The sequence below is a fragment of the Calliphora vicina genome, chromosome 2, assembly GCF_958450345.1.
Source record: "Calliphora vicina chromosome 2, idCalVici1.1, whole genome shotgun sequence".
NCBI classification, from domain to species: Eukaryota; Metazoa; Arthropoda; class Insecta; order Diptera; family Calliphoridae; genus Calliphora; species Calliphora vicina.
In genome coordinates, this window is record NC_088781.1 from 90,640,995 (window position 1) to 90,668,548 (window position 27,554).

The 27,554-nt window shown below is 30.6% G+C and overlaps 1 protein-coding gene across 1 annotated transcript in view; it reads left to right on the forward strand.

The window, feature by feature from the left end:
* The window catches only part of LOC135950677 (exportin-1), an 81,325-nt gene extending 54,387 nt beyond the window's left edge, over nucleotides 1-26,938 (forward strand). Inside the window, exons 5-6 of the mRNA XM_065500206.1 lie at nucleotides 26,265-26,630; nucleotides 26,698-26,938. Of these exons, the coding sequence (XP_065356278.1) occupies nucleotides 26,265-26,630; nucleotides 26,698-26,847 (516 nt within the window). The 3' untranslated portion in view covers nucleotides 26,848-26,938. The remainder of the gene's footprint in view (nucleotides 1-26,264; nucleotides 26,631-26,697) is intronic.
* Nucleotides 26,939-27,554: the final 616 nt, after the last annotated feature.

Below are 27,554 nucleotides of genomic sequence, written 5' to 3' on the forward strand. Positions count from 1 at the left end.
AATTTAAGATAATATATTCATCTTATCTTACAAATACACATTAGAGTGACAGCCGATTTTTTTTTTAGATTTCAAAGAGTGCCGGGTGGAATATTGTGACACTAAGCCTAAATGTTAAGTGCTGAAAATTTGAGGACGCGCATCGAGGTCAAAGTTCAGATATATGCAAAATTATACTATTTATATGGAATAAATAGGTGAGACTCGTTAAATTTCTGCATTGTTTTCTAGAAATGTATAGATTTATTTATATTAATGAATATTACATTAAACATTTTTTTTTGGAAGTTAACAGAAATGTAAAGGGTTCGTAGAGAATACAAAAAAAACACAAGTTTATTTTTGTTTTCTTTAATTAATCTTTATTAGCTTTTGATACTTGATTAAGACTAAATCAATAATACAAAATTAGTTTATTTATAACTTATGGTTTTCTAAAAATAAATGCTTAATTGCAAATAAAAATAAAGAGTTACATTGATATTCCGCTAGTCATCAAAAACAAAATTAGTAAGAAGTTTGTTTTAGGTTGATGACTTTAAATGTGTAAACAAAACTGTTTTAAACTGTGCAATATGCAATTTTTAATTATTAAGAATTTTGGTTAATTTTAATAGGTGAACAAACTGTTTTGGATAAGTTGCGAAATATCAATATAAAAGAAAAAAGTAATCATAATAGAAACAATATGTTATGGTATTGGTTTATATTATGATTTTATTGGGTCGTTTCATAACTCCCCCATCGTTAGATTGAGGCTCCGACGAAATATTATAAATATGAATTTTTCTTTTATATATTAATAATGTTAGTATAAGAATAATGATAAATATAATTACATTTATTCCATTACTTGTCATATTGAATATTTTATAATTTTTATGTTTGAAATCTATGGCCCATAATCATAGTCAAACACTAAAGTCGGTTCTTTTTAAAAACAACTTTAAATTAAAAACCCGCTTTATATTATTTCCCAACTATAGTCAAAATTAAAGTATGTTTTAAATTGAACCGACTTTAACTGGGTGCCACCTCAAATGTAGAAAATGTTTTCATACAATATACATCAAAATACAGACAAGTGGCACCGCTGAACAGCTGACATAGAAAATTAAAACAAAAACCAAAAAAGGTAAACAATAAAAGTAACCGGGACAACTAAAGAAAAAAAGTTTTTTGTGGTGGAAAAATGGAAAAGATAAGATTAATATCATATTTAGAATATTTTGGTACTAATTTTATTGATAACTGTTCAATAATTGCAAAATCTCTGCCAAATTTTTGTAACTTAATTTTTTTACTTTTTGCAGAAGTGTTTTACATGGCGAAGAACAGCTGATGCTGTTGTTAAATGAGTTAATAACAGCTTCAGCTTGTTTTATATTTACAGTTGACTTTAACGTCAAAAATATACTTTAACTTGTCTATGGTAGACCTAAAGTCCACTCTTAAGTAAAGACGACTTTATTTCTATTAAAATATACTTTATTTCTGACTATGATTATGGGCCTATGTCTTTAAAGTTGTTCTCATAACTTAATTGTTTCATATAAAGATCTTCTAATTTTAAATCTATAAATGTTTTATTTTCTTTAATATCAGTGATTAGGTGAGATAAAATTACATCTTCTTTGATATTTAATTTGTCGTTATAATATGTTTTATTTCTTATTGTTATTTTACAATTTTCAAATTTTAAGATAAATGTGCCGGAAAATTTTCCATAGTTTTCATGAAGACAATTTTCAGTTAGGTTTTCGTAAAAGTTCTTAAATAAAAGAAAACCTTGCTTTATTTCTTTAATTTCTAAGAAATCGAATTTTTTTAATGTACATTTAGCTTCATTATTATGGACAATATTTTCGATGCAAGTTTCTTCAAATGGTTTAAGGTTCTTAGCTAAATTGTCAGTTATGTTGATATGGAAAATATTTCGTTTCTCATCAATTAATATTTGATTTTCTTCTAAGTATAGTGATTTATTTTCTTTGTTAGGAATTGGTTCAAAAGTAATTTTGGAAAAAGTGTTGGAGGAATATTTTGGTATAGAAAGGATGATTGGAATAGTGTCTTCAAGATATGTTACATCAATTTTGATATTAGTGTAAGTCTCAAAGTCATCAATGAGTTGTAATTCCCGTTGGTCTAATATGTCCGATGGAATGATACCTAATTTGCTCGTGAATATCACTTGACCAATATCGTCTACGTGATTCCTCAAGAGGGTTATATCGTTATCGATTTGGTATATGTGTTTTAGAAAGGTTACTTCATCTTCTAGTGTTGATATTTTATTCTGGATTTCGTTTCGAAATTTATGTATATACCTTGTGACAATGGTTTGTTGCCTGTTAATATGCATTGTAATGTTTTCTATTTGGGAAGAGAGTATTTCGCTTATTTGGATAAATGAGTTTATTTCTATTGAGTTATTTCGCATGCCTTTTGTTAGAACATCAAGAGTATTCTTGATTTCTTTTTCATCGTCACTGTCCAAATTCCCGGTTATATATTTTATTCCTTTTCCAAGTCCATTTATAAGACCTCGTTTATTTCTAAAATGGGGAGATAAATTATTCACTTTGACTTTAAGTAAAACAAAATCATTTTTTATTGTATCCAATAGTGGTTTTGTATCTGAAATGGATCCATCTAATAGATGTATATTCTTCTCTATTATTTCAATAGAGTTATGGTAGTTGGTTAGATTGATAAAATGGACTATCTTGTGGTAGTGATCAATGATCCTTATGTCTTTCTCATCTTTTATCGGGATGTATCCGTTGTTGTTCGTTAGGTCTTGAATATACAGCTTTTGTGAGTTCAGAAGGTGCATAATTGAAATTAGCAGTATTATTTGTAGTAGTTTCATCTGAAAATAAATAGTTATAGAATTTATGTAATTTCTAATGTATCTTGGTTTTCGGAATTTTGAAATTGTTTTCTTCTTTTAATATGGGACTTGTAGTATTTATGTCCTGTGTTTGTTATTACATGATCGTTATCCAACTCAGAAACTACTATTTTACGAAATTTAGAGTGGTTTTTACCTAATCTCTCGTCTTTTAAGTATACAGGTCCTGTTTGAATATCTACATTTTCTCGGGTTTTATTCAGTTTATTAATAGTATTCTCTTTGACTTTCATAATAGATTCTCTGATTGATTGGTAGTCATCCTGACTGATAATTCCGTTCCTGAAATCAATTGGTTTTCTTTTGGTTGTGGAATGAATAGTATTATTATAAAACATAATGATTTTATATATTTTTTCTTCAACTGATTCTACTTCTCTGTTAGGGTCGTGCTTTAGGATTCTTATATGTTCATTAATTGCATTATGTAAACGTTCTACGTCTGAATTCGAAGTGTGGTTATTGTTTGAAGTGTAGTGAATTTCGATATTTTGTTCCCTAAGGAATTCCAAAAGAGGAAGTGCTTTGAAACCTAGTTCGTTATCTATAATTATTTTTTTTATGTTTCCAACTGACGATAAATATTGTATTAAAGCGATTTTAAATTCGATCCAGGATCTATTTTTTATTTTTATCGCTTGGGCATATTTGGAGAATTTGTCAATAAATGTTAGGAAAAGCGTTTTTTCTAGACTATAAAATATGTCTGCATGAATTACTTCTCCTGGTTTATCCGGTGTTTCCGTAATTTTGAATTCTTGTTTAATAGGATGTCTATCGTATTTTTCCTTATTACAGATTTCACAATTATTTATAAATTGAGTTATTCGTAACCTTAATTGTGGATGATAGATTTCGGTTCTTAATTCTGAATAATTTTCGTTAATACCTCTATGGTTATTTTTTTTATGTTCTTTTTCTATTCTTTCGGTAAGTATATTTTCGTCTACAATATCTTCTAATGCTTTCTTACACATTAAGACCTTGAAACCGTTGTTGGCTTCAAAATACTTGTTTATTACTTCTTTGAATTTTTCGGAAATAGTTTTATCATAAATTAGGACTGCGTTAGTTCTATTTGAATTAAAGTGATTTTTTAAAATTGTTATAAGGGTTGGTTCGTCAAAAACTTTAGCTGATATTGTTTTCCTCTCGTTTTTAAAGATTTTCTCATTCTTTATTTTCAGTGAACCAGAGGTTGTTTTAACGATAATAATTTGTTGTCCATAGAAATTTAAAGGGTTGGTTGTTTCTATAATTAAACTATTATTTGTCGGTGTTGGAGTGTTATTTTCTTCGTTTAAATTTACCTCGATTCTAGATAATGCATCGGCGTTTCCATTTAAGATTCCCTTTTTATATTTAATTTCATAATCGTATTCTTGTAATCGTAGTCTCCATCTTATAAGTTTTGAATTTGGTTCCTTTATGGAAAATAACCATGTTAAGGGTTAAGAATCGTCTGCCAAACAGATATGGTCTTAATTGTTGAGTCGCCCATACTATCGCTAATAGTTCTTTTTCGATAGTACTATAGTTTTGTTCGTGATCGTTTAATGTTCGACTTGCATAGCAAACTGGATGTCCATCTTGGGATAACACTGCTCCTATTGCAAAATTACTTGCATCTGTTTGTAGAGTGAATTTTTTATTAAAATCGGGGTATATTAGTACAGGAGAATTAACTAATAATATTTTCAATGTTTCGAAACTTTCTTTGTATTCCGGGTCGTTCATATCGATACTAAGGAGTGAGATCGAAAAATTCTTAACACACGTTTTTCATTACATTTTTTAACCCAAGTATTATTTGAATTTTTTTTTGATCAAGTTACCTTTGAAAAACATGTCAGTTATTATGTGTAATGTCAATTATATTAATTTTTTTGTTAATCTGATTAAAATGAGTGACCAGAAAAAAGTGCGTACTGAAATTATTAAATATTTTCAACAAAACCCAACTTGGTCTTACAAAAAGTTGGCCAAGCATACAAAGGTCTGCCGTCAAACTGTTTCCAATGTTATTAAACAGTACCGGGAGAACTTGTCAGTTGATAGAAAACCTGGTTCAGGTAGAAGGAATGGTCCACATGATGTTTCTAAAGCCAAAAAAATAGAACGCATTTTCAAAAGAGCTCCCAACACATCCGGTAGGAAAGCAGCCCGGTTAGCTCAGTGCTCGGACTATTTGGTACGAAAAGTTAAAGCTAATGCAGGTTTAAAAACATACAAGGCTCAAAAAGTTCCTGACAGGAACGCTACTAAAAATTTAGAGGCCAAAAACAGAGCACGGAAATTGAAGTCAAGTTTTATAAAAAAATATTCTTGCTGCATAATGGATGACGAAACGTATGTTCTGGCAGATTTTTCGCAACTTCCAGGTCAAAAATTTTATGTTGCTGATGCTCGAGGGAATGTTGAAGAAAAGTTTAGGACCCAAAAGCAGACAAAATTTCCCAGAAAGTTCTTGGTATGGCAAGCAATATGCAGTTGCGGCAAAAGAAGCCACTCATTTGTTACAACGGGCTCTATAAATACCGAAATTTACATCAAGGACTTCATAATGTGTCCACTTATTTTTGGCCTGACTTGGCATCCTGTCACTATGGCAAACAAGCCCTTGAGTGGTACAAGAACAATAATGTGGTATTTGTACCAAGAGAGGCAAATCCTCCAAACTGCCCGGAGCTAAGGCCAGTGGAGAGATATTGGGCTCTTGTTAAAAGAGAATTGAAGAGTACAAAAAAGGTGTCCAAAAGTGTGGTAGATTTTAAACGGAGATGGACTACATGTTCGAGCAAAGTGACAGAAAGCACTATAAAAACGTTAATGGAAGGGTTTCCGAAAAAGGTTCAAAATTTCATCACTAGTGATTAAAACTATAAAAATAATTTTTTTTTGTAAATTGTAATAATAATTTCAATCAAATAAAAAAAAAATTAAAGCTGTAAGTTTAGTGGTTTCTTTTTTATAAACATATATGTATGTTAAGAATTTTTCGATCTCACTCCTTAGCATCTTTCTTCAAGTATTTTGTCATTGGTCTAGCAATTTTCGAATAATCTTTTATAAATTTCCTATAATACCCAGCTAAACCGAGAAATTGTTTTATTTCTTTTGGTGTAGTCGGTAATGGAAATTTTTGAACGCATGTTATTTTATCTGGGTTCGGCATGATGCCTTCTTCGGTTACAATATATCCAAGGAAATTGGTTTCCCTTTTCAAAAACTCGCTTTTATCGAGTTGTATTTTTAGATTTACATCTTTTAATCTTTTAAATACTTTAGTTAAGGACTCTAAATGTTCTTGGAGTGAAGTTGAAAATATAATTATATCATCCAAGTATACCAAGCAAATCTTATTAATTAGGTCTCCTAGAACATTGTTCATTAACCGTTGAAAAGTTGCCGGGGCTGTCTTAAGCCCAAAAGGCATACGAAGGAACTCGTAATGACCACCTTCAACACTGAAACCCGTCTTAGGTATATCCTTATCGTGTATTTCGATCTGATGGAATCCTTTGGCAAGATCCAATGTCGTAAAGTATTGACATCTTCCTAGTTTTTCTAGGATTTCGTCAATGTTGGGGATTGGATATTTGTCGTCAATCGTTACCTCATTTAATTTGCGGTAATCGATTACCAATCTCCATTTCTTCTTACCACTAGCATCCATTTTCTTTGGCACGATCCAAACAGGTGCGGAGTAAGGTGAGTGACTATGTCTGATTATTTTTTTTCTAACATTTCTTGAATTTGCCTTTTCACTTCATCTTTGTGAACGTATGGATAGCGATATGTTTTCGTAGCAATTGGGATATTGTTGACTGTCCTTATTTCGTGTTTAAGTGCGTTGGTAAATGTTAAGTCACTTTCTTCTGTGTAAAATATTTTCTTAAAATTGTTTATAATCTGTAGTAATTTTCCTTTTTCTTCAGAGTTTAAATGAGAGGTTCTAATCTGTTCCAATAAAGGAATTTTTGAATTTTCATTAGTAGAAGGACGAATATAAAAATTTTCTTCTGTTATTTTATCTGTTTCTTGGGTTTGAAATACAACTCTTTTTGGGGTATTTCCACAGACATTGATGAGAGCATTAATTTTGAAATTTTCTGCTTCATATATTCCTTCCATGATTTCAATATTATTGTTGTTTGTTAGTGTTGTTTGGGATTTATATATTAATCCGTCTTTCTGTTCTATAGGTAAATCTACTTCATATATGCCGTCTTTTTCAAAATAATATTCCACGCCACTTGTGTTATATTTTATTGGGACTCGTTTTTCCCCGATTTCGAGTATATTATCTTTTAGATTTATTATAGCCTTTAGTTGTACCAGAATATTGTTTCCAATTAACCCATCATAATAAGTGTGAAAGTTACATACCAAAAATTCTATTGTATTGTTGATGTCACCAAGTTCCTCGAAAAGTGGAATAGATACTTTTTCACTGATTTGAATAGTATGTTGAAGTGTTTTGAGGTTCATAACATCAGTATTTTTTCTCCATATAGGATGGCAAATACCTGGGTTAATTATGGAGTGCGTTGCTCCTGTGTCTATAATAAATTTTAAAATTCCCAATTTTGTTTTTATTACTATATATGGTAATTTTCCGTAGAGGCTGTCTGCTGAAAATTTTCCACATTATTGACGTCCATTGGTTCCACGTCAGATGGTTGTGGTTGGCCCACTTGATTGCTGTTGTTATAGTTCTGACTATTCTGCCATCTTTGGTCTTGTACATTATTTTTGTAAGTATATCTAGAATTTTCTCGACTATTATCGTTCTGTCGATAATTACCATGTCCTTTATCTGCTTGATATTTCTTTTTGTAATTATCTTTACCAGAATTTGATTGTGACGAATTTGCATCATTTTGATTTCCCTTGGTTTGTTTAGTCTTTCCTGAATATATGTGGCCGTCTTTACCCATCTGGTCATATCCATTATCGTACAAGATGTCCATAGCGGCTTCCAACGATGTTGGATTTCTGCATGCTAATATTGTTTTCATAGGTTCAGGGATTTTATTTTTGAAGATATGTAGAGCTGATCTTTGATTGTTCATTGAAACCTGATTTGCGGCTTCTCCTTCGCCTAGTACCATCACGCTTTTATTGTTTAAACGCCTTAATCTATATTTAATATCATTATAGAATTCGATTGTGTTGGTCTGAAAAGAGACAGCTCTTAAGTCGTCATATAATTCATCGCAATTTTTTCTTTCGCCAAAGTTGTTCTGAAGGGTTCTCTTAATATCTTCCCAAGATCGAGCTTGGGTATTTATCTCTATTATTTCCTTCGCCCTCCCAACGAGTCTACTCTTGATTATGTCTGAAAATAATAGTTGCGATAACTCGTCGTACGTGGCAAGTATTGGGTATATTCTGTCTATTAGTCTCGTAAAAGTCATTATGTCATTTCTACTCCCGTTGAATTGGGGTAAGCTGTTAAGGTATTTAATTGGGTCAAGGGTGATCTGTTGAGGGTTTGCCATTTTTTGATAGAAAAGGAATTAATGGAGTATGTAAAAACTTTTAGAAGAAGATCAAATTTAGTTCAAACCCGGATTGCCGAAGATAATAAAAAAAAAATATTCCGATGGAAAATTTTTCGAAGAAAGCAAATTGATTTTCTTAAAATTATCAGCACAAGAAAATATAAATATAATAATAAAAATGATAATAACAGTTACAATTATAAGTATAAATTAATATAATTTAATACTAAACTTACGATGATAGATGGATTTTTCTGCCTTGATGTTGTCGATCTTTGATGATGTTGTTCCTTATTGTTGAAGTTGTTTTCTGTGGATTTCCATTCGGTTTTACTCGTACTGTTTTGTAAGATAGATCACTTTTGATTTATGTTGAAACCACTTTATTATTATTTATTATTGGTTGAATTGTTTTCTGTGGATTTCCATTCGGTTTTACTCGTACTTTTGATTTATGTTGAAACCACTTTATTATTATTTTTAAATAGGTATAGCTTTTTGTTTTATATATGTAGAACAGAGTTATTTTATTGTTCAATCTAAAACAATGTTAATTTATTGTTTTAATTTTATATTTTTTTCTTAATCCCTTTTTTATTTTTATAAAACAAATTTATTTTATTGTTTTATAGTTTGCGGTAAAAAAAAAAAAAAAACAAAGTTAATTTATTGTTTTGATTTTTCTTAATCAAGTCTAATAATTTTTTTTTTATTTTTACTTAGTCAAAGGATGACTATTTTTAATTTTCACCAAGTCAAAGGATATGACTTATATTTAATTTTCACGTAGTCAAGGGATATGACTATTGTTTATTATTATAGGGAATTGGTATTAATATACCTATCCCATCCTCGTCGCCAGAAATGTAAAGGGTTCGTAGAGAATACAAAAAAAACACAAGTTTATTTTTGTTTTCTTTAATTAATCTTTATTAGCTTTTGATACTTGATTAAGACTAAATCAATAATACAAAATTAGTTTATTTATAACTTATGGTTTTCTAAAAATAAATGCTTAATTGCAAATAAAAATAAAGAGTTACATTGATATTCCGCTAGTCATCAAAAACAAAATTAGTAAGAAGTTTGTTTTAGGTTGATGACTTTAAATGTGTAAACAAAACTGTTTTAAACTGTGCAATATGCAATTTTTAATTATTAAGAATTTTGGTTAATTTTAATAGGTGAACAAACTGTTTTGGATAAGTTGCGAAATATCAATATAAAAGAAAAAAGTAATCATAATAGAAACAATATGTTATGGTATTGGTTTATATTATGATTTTATTGGGTCGTTTCATAACTGTTAACCCTGCATCTCCTTTGGGTCAAAATAACCCAAAAACTGTATTATCGCCAAAATTTTTCAGATATTTTAAAAATGTTGCTACTAAATAAATACTTTTGCAATTGAATGCAAAAGAATCGAAATTTGTACGTAATTGTCGTTGTTATGAGATATAAATGACAAAATTTGGTTAAAAAATGTTAAAGTTATTACAAATTCGCCAGACCATTAACGTGTTTCAGGCCACTTGAACAAAAAATTTAGAAAAAAATATTACCATATTTCTAGAAAAATTAAAATAAAAGCTAATTTTTATTTAAAATATATCCGTATTTACTTGTGTATGAGTTTTTGTCTTCGTAGGATACCGTTAACCTATTCGCAGGTATGGCCAAAAAAAATTATTTTTTTTAACGGCTGTTTCAAGTCTCCATTTTCAAATTTTTAAAAACTTTGTTAAACAAATTTCAGAATTTTTTGATCATCACATTGGGATTTATTGAGATCAAAATAGGGAATAAAAATATGAAAAAATTATGTCAATACCTCTTACAGTTTTTCCGTACCTGCGATTTAAATTTTGCGATTTTCAAGAAAAACTAATTTTTTGTCCATATTTAGGCGAATGAGCCCAATTTCCTTAATGTTATAAACTTTAAGTAAAACCTATTCATAATATTATAGGCCTTGTAATTTTAAATATGGTCTGAAAGTTTTACTAAAATCGGAATACGATAACCTTAAATCGTGAAGGTCAAAAGTCAAATTTTTCAATATTAGGAATTTCTAAAGAAAAGATAGCGAAATGTTATATATTTTTGGGCCGATTTTAATGAAACTTGAGGAAAGTATAACATAAAGTCCAGAATTTAAAATAGCAGCACAAAAATGGAAATATAAATAGTAAAATTTTGCATATATCTGAACTTTGACCTCGATGCGCGTCCAGAAATCGTTGCTCGATTTGGCTCAAATTTTTAGCACTTAACTTTTAGGCCTAGTATCACAATATTCCACCCGGCACTCTTCAAAATTTTAACAAAAAATTTTTTCCATACAACTGATTGTCACTCTAATACACATATTTTAAAATTATAGTTTGATTGTGGTTTTTTCTATTATAACATTCGAAGAATATATTGAATATGTGGAATAAATAATTCAATCTTATATGATCAAATACTTGATAAAATCATACTCAGATATAAATCTAAGAAATTATGACCATAGGAATGATCCATGGAATGATAAACTGATATAAATTTGGGTTTCAAGCTAAAAGGTCAATGTCGTGGCACAGAATGCGATATCCCCAAACACAATTTTATTAAAAATAGATGGCCCAAAGTCACAAAAAGGGTAAAAGGACACCAAAAATATTTAAGAATTTATTTTGGGGAATGAAAAAATATATTTGGCTAACAAGTTCGATACAAAATTTTGAAAATTTTAGAATATTTATGGGTAGGAGGTGGTCGGTCTCTTTTTTGCCAAAAAAAATACGAAAACAAAAGACAGAAATATCTTACTTTTAATAATAACGTGTTAAGAACGTTACAAACCATAATAATTGTTACTAAATTAAATTTTGTTCTGGTTAATTTTTGTTTATTTTAATCGATTGGTACTTGGTGCTATTTTTTTGACTGATGAATTTCTTAGGTAAATTTGCATCTAATTTTCAAAATTATTTTTAAGATTTGAAAGTTCATTGAATTAAGTATAAATTTATACAAAAATAACAAAAAGTAATTTAACAGTTTTTACGTAATATTATTATATAACAATATGAATGTCGTGGTGCTATTATTTTGACCGCAGCTGTATGATAATTTGTGTAGAATAGTTTTCTTAACTAAAATTCCTACTCCTTGTTTAGCAGTTGTATTTAAATTGTGAAAGAATCGGATGTAGGATTTTGGGTAAATTATGTGTTTAGCATCTATTGGTATAAGGGTTTCTTGAATGGAAATGACATCAGGATTATAGTCTTTCAAAATGAGTTGTAACTCATGATAATTATTAATAAAACCGTTGATATTCCACTGAATGATTTTTAAATCCATTATGATTAAGAAATTAAAATATTATTCTTCATCAAGAAACATTATTTCTTCATGTTCATTATAAGAGGGATTATTGTGATTTGTAGTTTGTTTTGGTAAAGTTAAGTTCTTATTTTGTGATAAGTTGAGTGTTTCTGTTGTTTTTTTAAGTTGGTTGTTGTTGTGTTGTTTGCATGGGCTTTAGTCATTGAACGTGTTAATACTGTTGGTTTTTTGTTACTTGATGTAGGGCGGGGTTTTCGGAACCCTTTACAAAATGATTAAGAACGTATTGGGCCATCTAAAATAGGTTACTATATTTTGATATCGAGTATGCGATTTGAGAATTTTTGCCCTAAAGTTGAATTTTACATAAAAAATAGGCATTTTTTGAATGGACCTGGTCCCCTAGGTATCAAAAAGTATAAATTTTTTTTTCATTTAAAATATTTGACGTAAAGTTAGCTTTGCAAAAAAGTACAAATTCATTATACATCCTTTTAGAAATTATTTAGATAACTTAAAAAGAATAGAAGTACTTTTTTCCCAAAAAAATTGCGAAAAATCGCTTTTTTAATTTTTTTAAATTCAAATGCATGTAACTTTGGACTCAGTCATGATTTTTAAACACTTCATTCTTTATACGAAAAAATAGGATCATTTTAAAAATTGAACATACCCGAGGTGTCCTACTTTGGGAACCCCTGGTCCCGCTCCTGGTGGGCTCATGAGGTCCAAATTCAAAACTTAAACTCGACTACACTTCCTCTTTGCGCATGTGAAATTTCATTCAAATCGGCACTGGACACGTTAATGGCCTGGCGAATTTTTAATAACTTTGACCAATTTCTGTTTTTTATGTCTCATTAGAACGACAATTGCGTACACATTTCTATTCTTTTAAATTAAATTGAAAAAGTAATTTTTAAATGGCAAAATTTTTACAAAAACTGAAAAAATTCATTTTTTCCCTTGTAAATGTATCTCAAAACTTCAGAGGGCTTGCGGCACGTCTTAACCCCAACCGATTTACCTAAAATTTTTTTAGGATGATTTTTTTTCTAATGTTCACCAAACTGGAGTGTGAGAATGGCCAAAATCCCACTTTCGTTTATTAAGGGTCACCCTAATATATACATAACATATATCCGTATTGTACCTGTTAAGAAAAAAAAGGGTCGAATTTATTGGAAAACTTCAGACCAATTAGCATTTTAAATACCCTATCAAAAGTATTTGAGGCGATACTCAAGAATCAAATTATGAATCATATTGAATCAACGAATTTATTGGATAATAGTCATTTTGGTTTTCGTGCTGGTGGTAGTACTTCCACTCTATTGCTGTCTCTGACGGAGAACGTTCGCTGGAATTTTGAGAGTAGGAAGGTATCAACATTAGTTTCTCTGGAGTAGGGCATTCGACACTATTAATTACAATATACTGGTAGGTAAGTTACATTCACAATTTGGATTTTCCTCTATCGCATGTATTCTTACCTCATTGACAGGAAGCAATTCGTTGGACTACAGGGAACTGAATCATCAGTTCTAGAACGTACTAGTGGCTTACCCCAAGGCTCTGTATTGTCTCCCTTGTTATTTATATTTTATGTTAATGATTATACTAGATTTATAGGTATATCCCGATGTGGAACATTCATGTACGCTGACGACATTAATTTATTGTTTAGTAGGGATAGGGAGTTCATTGATTTACATGAGGCTACAATTAATTATGTATTGAACCAGACCGTTATTTGGGCCACCGTTAATAAACTTAAATTTAATCCGGGGAAGACAAAGGCATTGACTTTTGGATTGGGTAATGGGTACCGAAACAATTTACGTATTTCCTTTGATGGAGTGAACGTAGAATTTGTTGACAAATTGAATTGCTTAGGAGTAACATTGGATGGGAGTTTAAACTTTGGACAGCATATATCTGAGATTTCGGCTAAAGTGTGTTATAAACTGCGAGCTTTGTACAATTTAGGATGCTACCTACCGCTCAGGGTAAGGATCAACTTGGCGCATTCACATGTATCCGGATACTCATTACAGTTTTTATCTTGTTCTTTTCGGAATTTCATAAGTGTTCATAATTTGATTGTTATGTATCATATAATGAGGACTGAATCACCAACATGTATTTTCAGTTTATTTAGGTTATCTCATTCTACTCGGAATCCTTGTTTAATGCTGCCCAGGATATCTAATTCGACATTTGAGAGATCATTTTTAATAAGGACGTGCAGATTATGGAACTCACTTCCAATTGAATTGAGAAATTTCAGTTTTACTATTTCAGCCATTAAACGAACATTTTTGGATAATTTTAAGCAATGAGCTATTTTTTCCACAATAGATTTATTATATACATAGTTACAAAATAGTATTATATTTTTAATTTATTTGTATTTACATGAATATTGCAATTAATACTATACTAGTTGATCGCCCCGGCTTCACCCGGTAGCATTTACTAATGTTAGTTCATCAAGTTTCTCCAACCCACTCACACCAGCCTGTTCCTATTTATTTGCAAATAAAATATCTAAATTTGTACTGCATACTTTAGGGAGCATTTTTATTACAGTTGACTGGACTCACAAAAAAAAAGAATTTCCGAGTTTTACCCGGAATTTTTTAATTTTTTTCTTTACAAACTATCTCCTAAAAATTTCGAATCGAATAAAAAAAAAATCAGCCAAATCGCTCCAGCCGTTCTCACGTGATGGCATTACATACATGGACCATTTCATTTTTATATATATAGATTAATCATATATGGCCCATTTGGGCTCGATTAAATAAAAATAAATGAAATGAAATATCTATATTCAACTTGGAGCTATGAAAACCGTTTATTTCATAAAAATTCCTTTTGAAAATAAAAAGTTATAAGCGATTGAATTTTCAAAATTTATTACAAAATCCTATTTTTCAGTCAGATAATAAAAAGGTGCATATTGAATCACCCTGTTTATAGGGAAAATGTTTACATAGACTTTAACTTTAATATGAGTATTTAAAAGACTTATGGCCACTATTTTAAAATTAGCAACACTGTGCGCCGTCTAATTTCGGCAAATTCCCAGCAAAAAATTTACTTATTTAGTAAGCCAGCAAGTAATATTGGAGCCAAGGCATAACTACTTATTATTTGACTGAAACACTACTTATCTTTGTTCGAAATTTTTAAAAAAAATCATTGGTCAAGCTTACAAATGTACTTACAATCAGTTAAGAAATAAGTAGTAAATTCACAACAAGAATATGTAGCTTAAAAAAAAAACAATAAATATTGCCTTGTGTGGGAATCGAACAGTCACATTATTTGCTTGTGTTTGATAGTCAAGCTGCTAACTCACTGCTCCATGTACGAGTTATTATACCCTTCAGCTTCGTGAGAAGGGTATATATAAGTTTGTCATTCCGTTTGTAATTTCTACATTTTTCATTTCCGACCCTATAAAGTATATATATTCTGGATCCTTATAGATAGCGGAGTCGATTAAGCCATGTCCGTCTGTCTGTCTGTCTGTTGAAATCAATTTTCTGAAGGCCCCAGATATCTCCGGGATCCAAATCTTCAACAATTCTGTCAGACATACTTTCGAGAATTTTGCTATTTAAAATCAGCAAAATCCGTCCATAAATAACGGAGATATGAGCAAAAATCCGAGACAACCTCTGAAAATTTCATCAAAAAACACAATGTATTGCATGCTTTGACAAAAAAACAACAAAACGTATGTTTGGATGTGCAAGTTTTGTGTATTTTGTTTTTTTTTTGTGTTTTGTTTCTTTTGGCGTTGTTGTTGTTTTTTATACAACTAAACGGTTGTTTGGTTGTGTGTTGGTTTTTTTTACAAAAAAGCAACAAAACGTAGGCTTGGATGTGCAGGCTTTGCGTATTTTGTTTTTTTTTTGTGTTTTGTTTCTTTTGGCGTTGTTGTTGTTTTTTATACAATTAAACGTATGTTTGGATGTGTGTTGGTTTCATTGGCTTGCGTATTTTGTTTTTTCTTTTGGTGTTTTGTTTCGTTTGGCGTTGTTGTTGTTTTTTGTGTTCTTGATAAATTTAGGATGCTGTACGCTGAAAGTGGGCAATGTACATACATATATACTAATTTTAAAAAATAATAATGCATCCACAACAAAGGTGAAGGGTATATAAGATTCGGCATAGCCGAATATAGCACTCTTACTTGTTTTATTGTAAGTTAACAATAGTTTTACCCAGTGTTTAAAAAACTAGACTACAAGTAGCAGTAGCAACGAAAAAACACAAGTAGTCTAGTTAAAAAATTAATAAAAAATCGGAGTCAATAATTACTACTACTGCTACCTTCACATTTTGGTAGCAGTAGTTGTAGTAGTACTATTAAAAGAAAAATTTAAAAGTAGCAGAGTAATTTATTTTCTATTGCTACCTTAAAAAAGAAAAAGTTTTGATGTAGCAGTCATTAGTTTTTTTTATTATTTCTGCTACTTTTAAAATTTAGTAGTAATAGAAGTAGCAGTTGAGGTAGTAGAAGAAGTAGCAATTAAGTAGCAGTTGAAGTAGCAGCTAAGTAACAGTTGAGGTAGCAATAAAATAAGTCAAAAATAAAAATCTACGTTACTGCTACCTTAAAAATTAAAACTCGATATAGAGCAGTAGCAATGATTTGTATTTTTATGCTACTACTCCATTTACAATTCATGTTTTATTACTACTGCTTTGTTAAGAGTTTTATATTTTGAAGGTAGCAATAGTTTTAAAAAAACAAGAAAACGAAAAAAGACAAATGCTACTGCTACCGCTACATACACTTTTTTGAAGCAGTAGTTGTAGCAACAGTTAAAAATTTGTTAGTTATCATAGCTTTTTAAACACTGGTTTTAACATCAACATATAAATAAATATGATATGAACAAAAAAATTAATGGCTTTGACAGGTGGCGAACTACTAACCTCCCGTTTTCCAGTCAAACACACTAGAACACACTGTGTTAAATGCAAAAGTTCATACCAACCTGTATAAAAATAAGTACTTATTCTAGTAAATAAAATAATGTGCTGGGTAACCACCACTCATTACAAAATAATGCATGAAATAACTAGTTGTCATTACAAAAATTCAAAAAATGTTTGCTGGGTTAAAGCTATCCACCTTATATTTCCTGGTAAATAACACCAATTCTGTCTGATGAGTTTACACCCAACCCGTTAGTTTTTGCCCATGACGAGAGATCGCCAAGCGATTCCTGCATGATGTCACTGATAGTGGAGAGAAACTTTCCCTTGATCAGTATCACCACGTCATCTGCATAGGCGACTATCTCCCTACCCTAAGATTCTAAGAATAGAGTTTACCGCCAGTAACCACAGAAGAGGAGAAAGAACTCCGCCTTGTGGTGTGCGCCTGGTAACTCAGGTAGGTCTGAAATCTTTTGGTTTCGAGTGGCTGGCCTTACCGACCTTAGGTATGAAGACAACTTTGACCTCTTTCCACCCGCACGCAGATATCTACTACTGAGACAACTATTGAAGAAATCTGCCAAAAGAAATAGCGCTGTATCCGGGATATTACATAGCATTGCCGGAGATACTCCATCCGGACCCGGTGATTTATACGGGTCGAAAGTTTTCACCGCCCAGGCTAGTTTTTCCCTAGTGACTATTTCCTCAATTTGTCTAGAGTCGTGACTAATGCACTCAGGAATATTAACCCCCTGGTCGTCATCCCTAGTGCCTGTACCTTCACAACCAGGAAAGTGCGTTTCCATAAGCAGGGAGAGTGTTTCCAAGCTGGATTCCGTTCATGAATTCAATATACCCTATGACCTTTGAGTCTTTGGATAAAATTCGCCGAAACCTTGACAGCTCATTGACGCTATCAACGGATTCATCCATGAACTCCACTTTGCTCTTTTCAGATCTCCCTTGTATTTATTGAAGCACACCTTATAGTTGTTCCAGTCTCCTTGTAATCCAGTGAGCTTCCTAACAGTCGACCTCTGAACTCGAAGTTCCTTAGTCCACCATTTAGGATGTTTGCGCCTTCCTGGAAATTTTATTGAGTAAACGAGTGAAATTGTTCACCGTGTATTCCAGGATACACGTTCTCACCTTGTCCTCAGTGGACGGGATATACAACGTTACCCTGACGCTGAGAGGAGCTGTAAGCGGCTAGTTTATGTTAACACTAACTAACCATCCAGGTCCTCGGTACTAATACTACTCACCTTGACCTTAAAAGTGTATCTATAACGTAACACCCCAGGTAAAGCCTCTACTATACAAGTGGCGAACACAAATGTGGAAATCACGAGATGCTATATCTCATAATATTAGACGCAACAGCAATGGGCTACTCTATCGCCCCAATATCTTGACAATATGAATAACCTTTAGTTAATATACTCCTTTAAAGTCGCTAACCCCTTTGTGAATGTGACAGAGTAACATGCTCATTCACAAAGGAGGTCTAGACCACAGAGTATATATAAGCCCTCGCATCGCTACAAGATCGTTACCCAGTCGAAGGACGGACGTTGCTTACTCCATCTAAATTTAACAAGTTAAAGTCGCTAAATAAAACTGTTTTCCATATTGGCACAGTCCAATTTACATAAGTTTTTGTAAAATCAAACTTAAAATTTCATAAAAGTAATGAAAATGAAGAATGCATTGCAATCATTTAGACAAACCTATTTTTTAAATGTTTCTTCGTCAGTATGGGTTTCTTAGACTGCATGATGCTTCTCAAGTTATTTTCCAATGATCGTTTTCTCGCAGTGCTGGAACTAATATTGAGTTTAAGCCCACTCACAAAATCTTTGAAAAAATAAAGGGGTTTTATTTAACCTTCGCTTTACCAAATGTTTTTTTTATGTACATGGTTTACCAATACCCGCCCGGGTGCACATAGGTCTGGCGAACCACATTTTTTGGCCAAAACTCAAAACTCTTTTTCCTATATTTGTTGTTAGGATGTAGTAGCAAACACTTCAGATAAACAAAAAAATATTTTGTTTTTACAAACTTCAATTAACCGTTATTCTATGAAGGGAGAAAGTTCAATGTTTTAAGTGCAGTGGTAAACTGAAACACGTGGTGTAATTTTTTGTTTTCTTTGAGTCACATATTACACGAAAATAAATAAACTTTTTAAGTCAGTTAGTTATGGATATTAATGACGATGGAAAGTAGTTAAATTTTTAATAGTGAAATATTCAATAAAAATTATGGTAATAAGAAATTACATAAAAAACTTTCATAACCTAAAAATCAGTGATTTTAACTTTTTATAAAAAAAAAACAGTATATAACTTATATAATTTCAACCGATTTCAACCAACCAAAAGCGCACAAAATTACAGTGATATTTTGTGCTTACGAATCATCAATAACTTTCTGCTAGTTTTTGCTTATTTTGAAGAAATCAATTTTTGTTTCAGGATACTTTTACTTCAAAAATTGTGATTTACTCAGAATTTGGCAGAGTGGAAGTAAAAAACAAAAAAAAAAAATAAATTATTAAAAACTTAAAAAAATTTATGTTTTTTGTTATTAATTGTATCATTTGTATGAATTTATGTATATAAGTGAATATTTTAGTTTTGGCCAAAAAAAGTGGGTCGCCAGACCTATGTGGGGTGGTACTGCACTTTTATACATACACATCTGCTCAAAATAATAGATACACCAAAATTTATTTTTTAAAAACGAAAAAAAATAATGGTATATTGTAAAATTATAAAAAAAATTCAGTCGATTTTTATTTATAGTTAAAAGGAGAGTAAAAAACAAAAACAAAATATTTCATAATTAATAATAAATATTATAAAGTAAATTAAATTTCTTAAATTTCGAAAAATTTGGTGCTCATAATAATAGATACATTTTTAAAAATTCTTATTAAACAAAAGCTAATAAATTTTATCTTAAAAAAATTAGTTTATTATTAAAGTAAAGCTAGTATCCAGTATATCCACCTTTGTTTTGTAAAACTTTCTCCACTCTTCTGGGCATACTGGATATCAAGTTCTGACACTTCTCCAATGGAATCTCGTACCATATTTTTTGCGTTTTCTCCCATAAATCGTCTTTATTTTTGAAAACTTCCTTCGAAAGCCTTATCTTTAATTCACTCCACAAGTTTTCTATTGGGTTTAAATCAGGGGATTGGCTGGGCCAGCTTAAAACAGATACGTTATTCTCCAAGAACCAGTTTTTAACTAATCATGAACTATGTTTTGGGTCGTTGTCCTGCTGGAATGTCCATATTAATGGCATATTTTCCGATGCATATGGAAGCATTACGTTTTCCAATATGTCTCTATACCCACTAGCATTCATGGTATCTTCTATTCGGAATATCGGACCAACACCATTCCATGAAAAGCAACCCCAAACCATTATGTTTCCCCCGCCATGTTTTACCGTCTTTTTTGTAAATTTAACGTGGAATTCTTTTCCTTTTGGTCGGCGTACATTTCTTTGGCAGTCGTTTCCAAACAAATTTATTTTTGTTTCGTCGCTCCATAAAATATTTCTCCATTTTTTTTCGCCTTCACACCCGGACCATTGTAAGTGTTCTTTAGCAAATTCTAATCTTGTCTTGATATTTTTTTGGCGCATTAGTGGCACTTTTCTGGCAATTCTTCCCGGCAATTTAGCTTGTAAAAGACGACGACGAACTGTTTGTGGACTGATTTCGTTACATAGCTCCGCAGAAATAGCTTTCGATGATATGAAAGGGTCTTTTTTAACCATAAGGACGATCCGCCTATCTGTTTCTGGACTGGTTTTCTTTGGTCTACCGCGAGTTTCTCTTTTTTGTTTTTTAGATAAAGCATTTTGGACAAAATGTAAAGATCTTCCTATGCTCTTTGCTATTTCCCGTAATGATTTTCCTTGATTTCTCATCGTTTGAAAAATTTTTTTCTCATCTTCGGTACAATGATGATTTCGTCCCATTTTCTTCAAAAGAGTCCTATTTTTTATAAAATTGTTGCTAAAATTTAAATTATACTTACTGTTTCACGTAAATAGGAACAAAAAATTGCACAAAAAAAAAATTGTATATAAACAAATTACAAATTACTGATGTGTATCTATTTTTATGAGCAAATAATTTTTTGTAATTCAAATAAATTCGTTTTTAAAAATCAACATGAAAGCAAATAGTTGCCAGATTTTTGACTGACATGACATTGCCAGATAGAAATTTTAATAATATGATGTATTCTTAACGCTTGCGAGGAAATTTTCAATGTTACCGCCATTTAAATTTTTTCCAATTAGGTGTATCTATTATTTTGAGCAGATGTGTATATGCGACGAAAAAATTTAAAAAAATCAAAAAACCTCATAAATAGTTTAAAATGATTTTAATAAATTCAACAGAACTCTAAAACTTGTTCAGTGAGTCTTCATTTAAATCGAAACAAAATTAAAAAAATTATTAAACTAGTAAAGCGAAGGTTAATTAAACGGACGATTTTCCTATCTGTTCGCTGTGAAGTTTTCCTAGGACGACCGTCGCACAGTGGTATGAGAAGAGGGAAATAAATCTGTAACTTCTAAACCCTTACTTCGATTTGAATGAAATTTCACATGCTCAAAGGGGAAGTGTTGTTGAGTTTAAGTTTTGAATCTGAGCCTCATGAGCCCACCAGGAGCTGGGCCAAGGGTCCCCAAAGTAGGACACCTCGGGTATGGTCAATTTTAAAAATGACACTATTTCTTCGTTTGTGTTCCGATTTTAAAAAAATTACATATATAGAATCTTCTCATTGAGCACTACATAAAACCTCGTAGCTATCAATTATCTCTTATAGCTTAGGAGATATCCGCATTTGAAAATTAAATTTTAAAAATGTTTACCCACCCTACTCCAGTTTTTGATGACCGCGGTTCCAAATATTTACCGATTTTCTCCATTTTTTTTATACGATTAACAACAGATGTATATATCAAATAAAGGAAGAATTGTTTAAAACCCATGACTGAGTCCAAAGTTACATGCATTTGAATTAAAAAAAATTAAAAAAGGCGATTTTTCGTTATTTTTTTGAGAAAAAAGTACTTTTACTCTTTTTCAGTTATCTAAAAAATTTCTAAGAGGATGTATAATGAATTTATACTTTTTGAAAAGCTGAATTAACGTCAAATATATTAAATGAAAAAAAAAATTATAATTTTTGATACCCAAGGGACCAAGTCCATTCAAAAAACGCCTATCTTTATATATATAATTCTTCTGTACGTGTGTTAGTAACTAAACTCCTCCTTAACGGCTGGGCCGATTTCGATGAAATTTGTTGTGTGTGTTTGAGTGGGTCCCTGGATGGTTTAGATTCACAATTGACCTATATAGGAACAATGGGAATGGCACCTCCCATACAAAGTAAAAATTTATTATTGCATATGTGGAATACTATTATAGTGGGAGTCTTCAAACTTTGTGTGTGCTATGGCAGAACAACGTTTGCCGGGACAGCTAGTTTTTTATGTAAAATTCAACTTTAGGGCAAAAATTCTCAAATCGCATAGTCAATATCAAAATATAGTAACCCATTTTAGATGGCCCAATATGTTCTTAATTATTTTGTAAAGGGTTCCGATAACCCCGCCCCTGGTGTGGATATTATCGTGTTATATTCGTGATTACAAATTTCAAAATTTGTTTTTATTTTTCTATTTTCAATTGTTAGCTAAAGGAATTTGGGATTTTCCATTATTAAAAACTTTAATAATTTTTAGCTTCAAAGCTTTTCCGAAACGTGTACGGGCCATAGATGCATTTCAAAATAATTGGTACCAAATGTGCAGAAACAACCAAAATTTAAAATGTCTTTGTCAAACTAAACGGGGCTTAAATAACAGTTTTCAAAAATCTAGTTTTTTGTTGAAAAATATCACAACAACAAAATAGTTGCTTAAGGGCCTGGCTCACTAAATGCGAACGAACATTTTCTTTCTTATAAAAAAAATTCAAATTTATTTGTTGTTTTCAATATAAAATAAGAAAGAAAATGTTCGTTCGCATTTAGTGAGCCAGGCACTAAGTTTCGAACATTAATATATATAGTTAACTTTGTCTTTGTTTTTGTTTAGTTTCTTCCAGAAAATAAAATTAAACTGTTGTTACTATTATAATGTAGGTGCATAATGTAATAAAAATTTAATATTTTATATTTAATAAATCTATTTGAAAATATTATATAACACTTTGATTATTTTAAAAGGAAAAGTTTCGAACAATACTGTATTTTCAAACAGTTCATGGTTTATTTAAGATGGCTTAGATTGCATTTTAAGCATTTCCTTAAAATGCAATCTAATCTGGTTTATATTACATGTTTTGAAATAAATAAAATAAAAATAAATAAAATAAAAATAAATAAAATAAAAATAAATAAAAAAAAAAAATTGTTAACCGATTTTACTAGGGTCTCTTCTTCACTGTGGTCTTCTAGGTGGACAAAATTATGAAAATTGGTATCTTCTGAATTTGGAAAAACGAAGTTTTTTCGGAAGCTGACAATCTGCTCTCCTCCAATGCAAAAGGGGTTTTTCAATTGGATATTTCGTTTTCTCGACAGAAGCGCCAGAAGTTAAAAAAAATTTTGAATCATATTTTCGTTAATTTTTTGTATGTAATTTAGTAAAGCAGTAAAATACTAATACTGCTTTACTAAATTACATATATCTCAATTGTTTTACAATATAGAAATTCATACTTCAAAACATAGATAAACATTGATATAGGCTTTTATTAAGTGTATATCTTATATTTATGGGCCTCTCCATTTTCCTGTTATAGGCCTTTAAACTCAAATATACTGATATATTTTTTTTCTAAGAATGTTATATAGCTTGCCAAAAAAAAGACCGTCGAAGCCAGTCCAATGACTATATATGTACATCATTTAAAGAAACTTCTGGGGAATGTCTTTGTAAACAAATTGTAGCCGGAATGGAATTTTTTTTAAATATTTTTTTTTATTATTGATTTTTATATATCTAGACCCTACTGTAACTTGAAATATAGTAAATACAGATCTTTTTAAAAATTCAGTTTCAGAAACACATGAAAACTTATTTTTTTAATTTTTTTTATTAATGGTTTTTATATACAGTGAGCCGCAAAAGTGAGTATACACCAAAAATTATTGGATATTTTTTAAGATAATGAAAATTCTAAAATTTATCCATGATTAAAATTTTAAAGTTTCGGTTTGATAGAGATTGGCTTGAATAATATCTTTGGTTGTGAAAAATATAGATTTAAGTCGGACTATAATGATTTTCATGATCTTAAAAAATCAAAAAATTCGCTGCTGTTTACTCACTTTTGAGGCTCACTGTATATAGACCCTACTGTAACTTGATAAAAAGTTTATATTGATCTTTTAAATTTTTTTTTTGGAATCGGAGACACCAATTCTATATTAGTTATACTCTATTTCCGCTCTCACCACGAATCGGTGTTCCCAGTAAACTTTCGTATACTTTTCCCAATTAAGGACTGAGATCGAAAAATTTTTAACATACATATATGTTAATAAAAATTAAACCACTAAACTTACAGTTTTGAATCTTTTTTATTTGATTGAAATTATTGCTACAATTTACAAATAAAAATATTTTTGTAGTTCTAATCACTAATGAGCGAAATTTTGAACCTTTTTCGAAAACCCTTCCATTATGGTTTTTATAGTGCTTTATGTCACTTTGTTGGAAAAGGTTGTCCATCTCTGTTTAAAATCTACCACACTTTTGGACACCTTTTTGGTGCTCTTCAATTCTCTTTTAACAAGAGCTCAATATCTCTCCACTGGCCTCAGCTCCAGGCAGTTTGGAGGAATTGGCTCTCTTGGTACAAATACCATATTATTGTTCTTGTACCACTCAAGACCTTTCTTACCATAGTTACACATGCCAAATCTGAACAAAAATAAGTGGACTCATTAATGAATGGAAGCATCCTCTTTTGTAAACATTCCTTGATGTAAATTTCGGTATTTATAGAGCCCTTCATAGAGCAACTGCATATTGCCTGCCATACCAAGAACTTTTTGGGAAATTTTGTCTGCTTTTGGGTCCTAAACATTTCTTATACATTCCCTCGAGCATCTGCAACATAAAATAATTGACGCAGAAGCTGCGAACAATTTTCCATACGTACATTTCGTCATCCATTATGCAGCAGGTATATTTTTTTTGTATAAAATTTGACTTCAATTTCCGTGTTAGCAGAGTTCCTGTCAGGAACTTTTTGAGCCTTGTATGCTTTTAAACCTGCATTGCCTTTAACTTTTCGTACCAAATAGTCCGAGTACTGACCTAACCGGACAGATATCCTACCGGAGGTGTTGAAAATGCTTTTTATTTTTTTGGCTTTAGAAACATCATGTGGACCATTCCTTCTACCTGAACCAGGTTTTATATCAACGGACAAGTTCTCCCGGTACTGTTTAATATCATTGGAAACAGTTTGATAGCAGACCTTTGATTGTTTGGCCAACTTTTTGTAGGACCAAGTTGGGTTTTGTTGAAAATATTTAAAAATTTTAGTACGCACTTTTTTCGAAAAACGTGTGTTAAGAATTTTACTATCTAAGTCCTTAGTTAGTAGCTTTAGTTAACCATATAAGGCGTTAACCCATTTATTACCGCCGTGTGTTTGAACACACGTTTATCATTTCTTAACTTTGAGTAAATATAAAACACAGATAAATATAAATAATAAAATGTATGAGGCGTTTATATTACCAACAATAAAATATTTTTGGAAAATTTTCTCAAGCCTTCCCCGATTTCATAAGTGGTGATTGAAAAAGGGTCCAAAAATGGACTCTTTTTAAATTAATTATATAATATATATAAAAAAATTAGAATTATTATATATGTATTGCCGTGTGTTACTAAATCTCCAAAAAGGAACCTAAGGCCATTTACCCAGCGTACTGGTGAATATACAAGCCGCTAGGTGGGAGCAAATACCGTTGGTACTGATAGTGACACTGGTAATTAAATATTTTTTGTAATTACTCACAATCGATCTAATGGTAACATTGGTTTACGTCTAACTACTTTGAAACATTAATTGCTAATATACTTTCCAAAATACATACCATAAACAACATAAATAACTAAAAAATTGTACCGAACAAAAGATTACAAAACACTTAACAGTACCAACGTGTGGTCAAACACACGGCAAAAACTATGCGTCAAAAACAAAATTTTTTTTCCAAAAATATTAAAAATGATAACATAAGACGTTCCTGAAATTTTCATCAAAAAATTCCAAAGTTTAAATTTCCGGTAATTAATGAGTTAAGGGCTCGGTAATGAAGATTTAATAAAAAAAAGAAAACGACTTTATCAAAATCAAAAATATTAACATTAACGTTTTTTATATCGAATATCAGTCACAACTATTCTAGATACTTTATAATAGCACATAGAGAAACTATTAAAATTTGTTTTTTTATTTTTAGATGTTACAAAATTTGGAACAACATCCATCTGCAGCACAGAGCTTTTATCAGACATATTTTACAGATATTCTGATGCAGATATTTTCAGTGGTTACTGATACTTCTCACACAGCTGGTCTTGGAAATCATGCTATTATATTGGCATACATGTTTTCGTTGGTCGAAAACAATAAAATAACTGTAAATTTGGGTCCCATTCCAGATAACACTATTTTCATTCAAGAATATGTGGCCTCATTGCTCAAATCGGCATTCAGTCATTTAACTGACAACCAAATCAAAGTCTTTGTTACCGGACTTTTTAATTTAGACGAAAATGTACAAGCATTTAAAGAGCATTTGAGAGACTTCTTAATTCAAATAAGAGTAAGTATTTTAGTTACACTGAATAAAAATTTATTTAAAATACATTTTCATTATTAAAAAAAAACAGGAAGTTACCGGAGAAGATGATTCGGACTTATATTTGGAGGAACGAGAAGCCGCACTTCGGGAGGCACAGGCTAATAAAATGCTAATGCAACGTAATATACCTGGAATGTTAAACCCTCATGAATTGCCAGAGGACATGCAGGATGAATAATTTAATTTTGAATTCATTCAAGTTCTGCTTTAAAGTATAACAAAATCAGAGAAATGAAAATGAATATAAATTACGTGACACTTTTGAATAATTCTAAAGATTGTTTATATATGGATATTTGTCGAAGTTTGAATGTATATGGATTACTAAACTATTATTACTACACTTCAGCCAGCATCATCGTATAATATCACTTCTTTCATACAATACATACATACATATACATTATTATATAAATACATATATTATTAGAAGTCACTTAACTTAACATTAACAGCCACAACACAGAAACAATGTCCGCCGCAAAGGCGAATCAAAGAAAGGTGAAGAACATGTATTTGGTTTGATTGTTTTCGTTTTTTTTTTTGTTTTTTCGTTTTTTTATATACATACATATATATTTTTTGTTGTTTTCAATAAACTTAAAGTTAGTTTGTACATTTTAAAATAAAATTCAGAGAATTAAAGAAACCCTTTTACAAAAATTCAAAATATTAAAAAAATAATTAAGATATAAATAAGAATTGAAAAATAACAGAATAAAAAACAATCAACTTTCCAAATAAAATGTATGTAGTATTGTACATTGTTAATTATGCGTTAATAGATTAAAACTACTCACTATTTTTTTTAGCAACATATAATTATTATTTGTATGTGACCCAATGATTTATTATACATATATACATATAAATATCTTTTTTAGA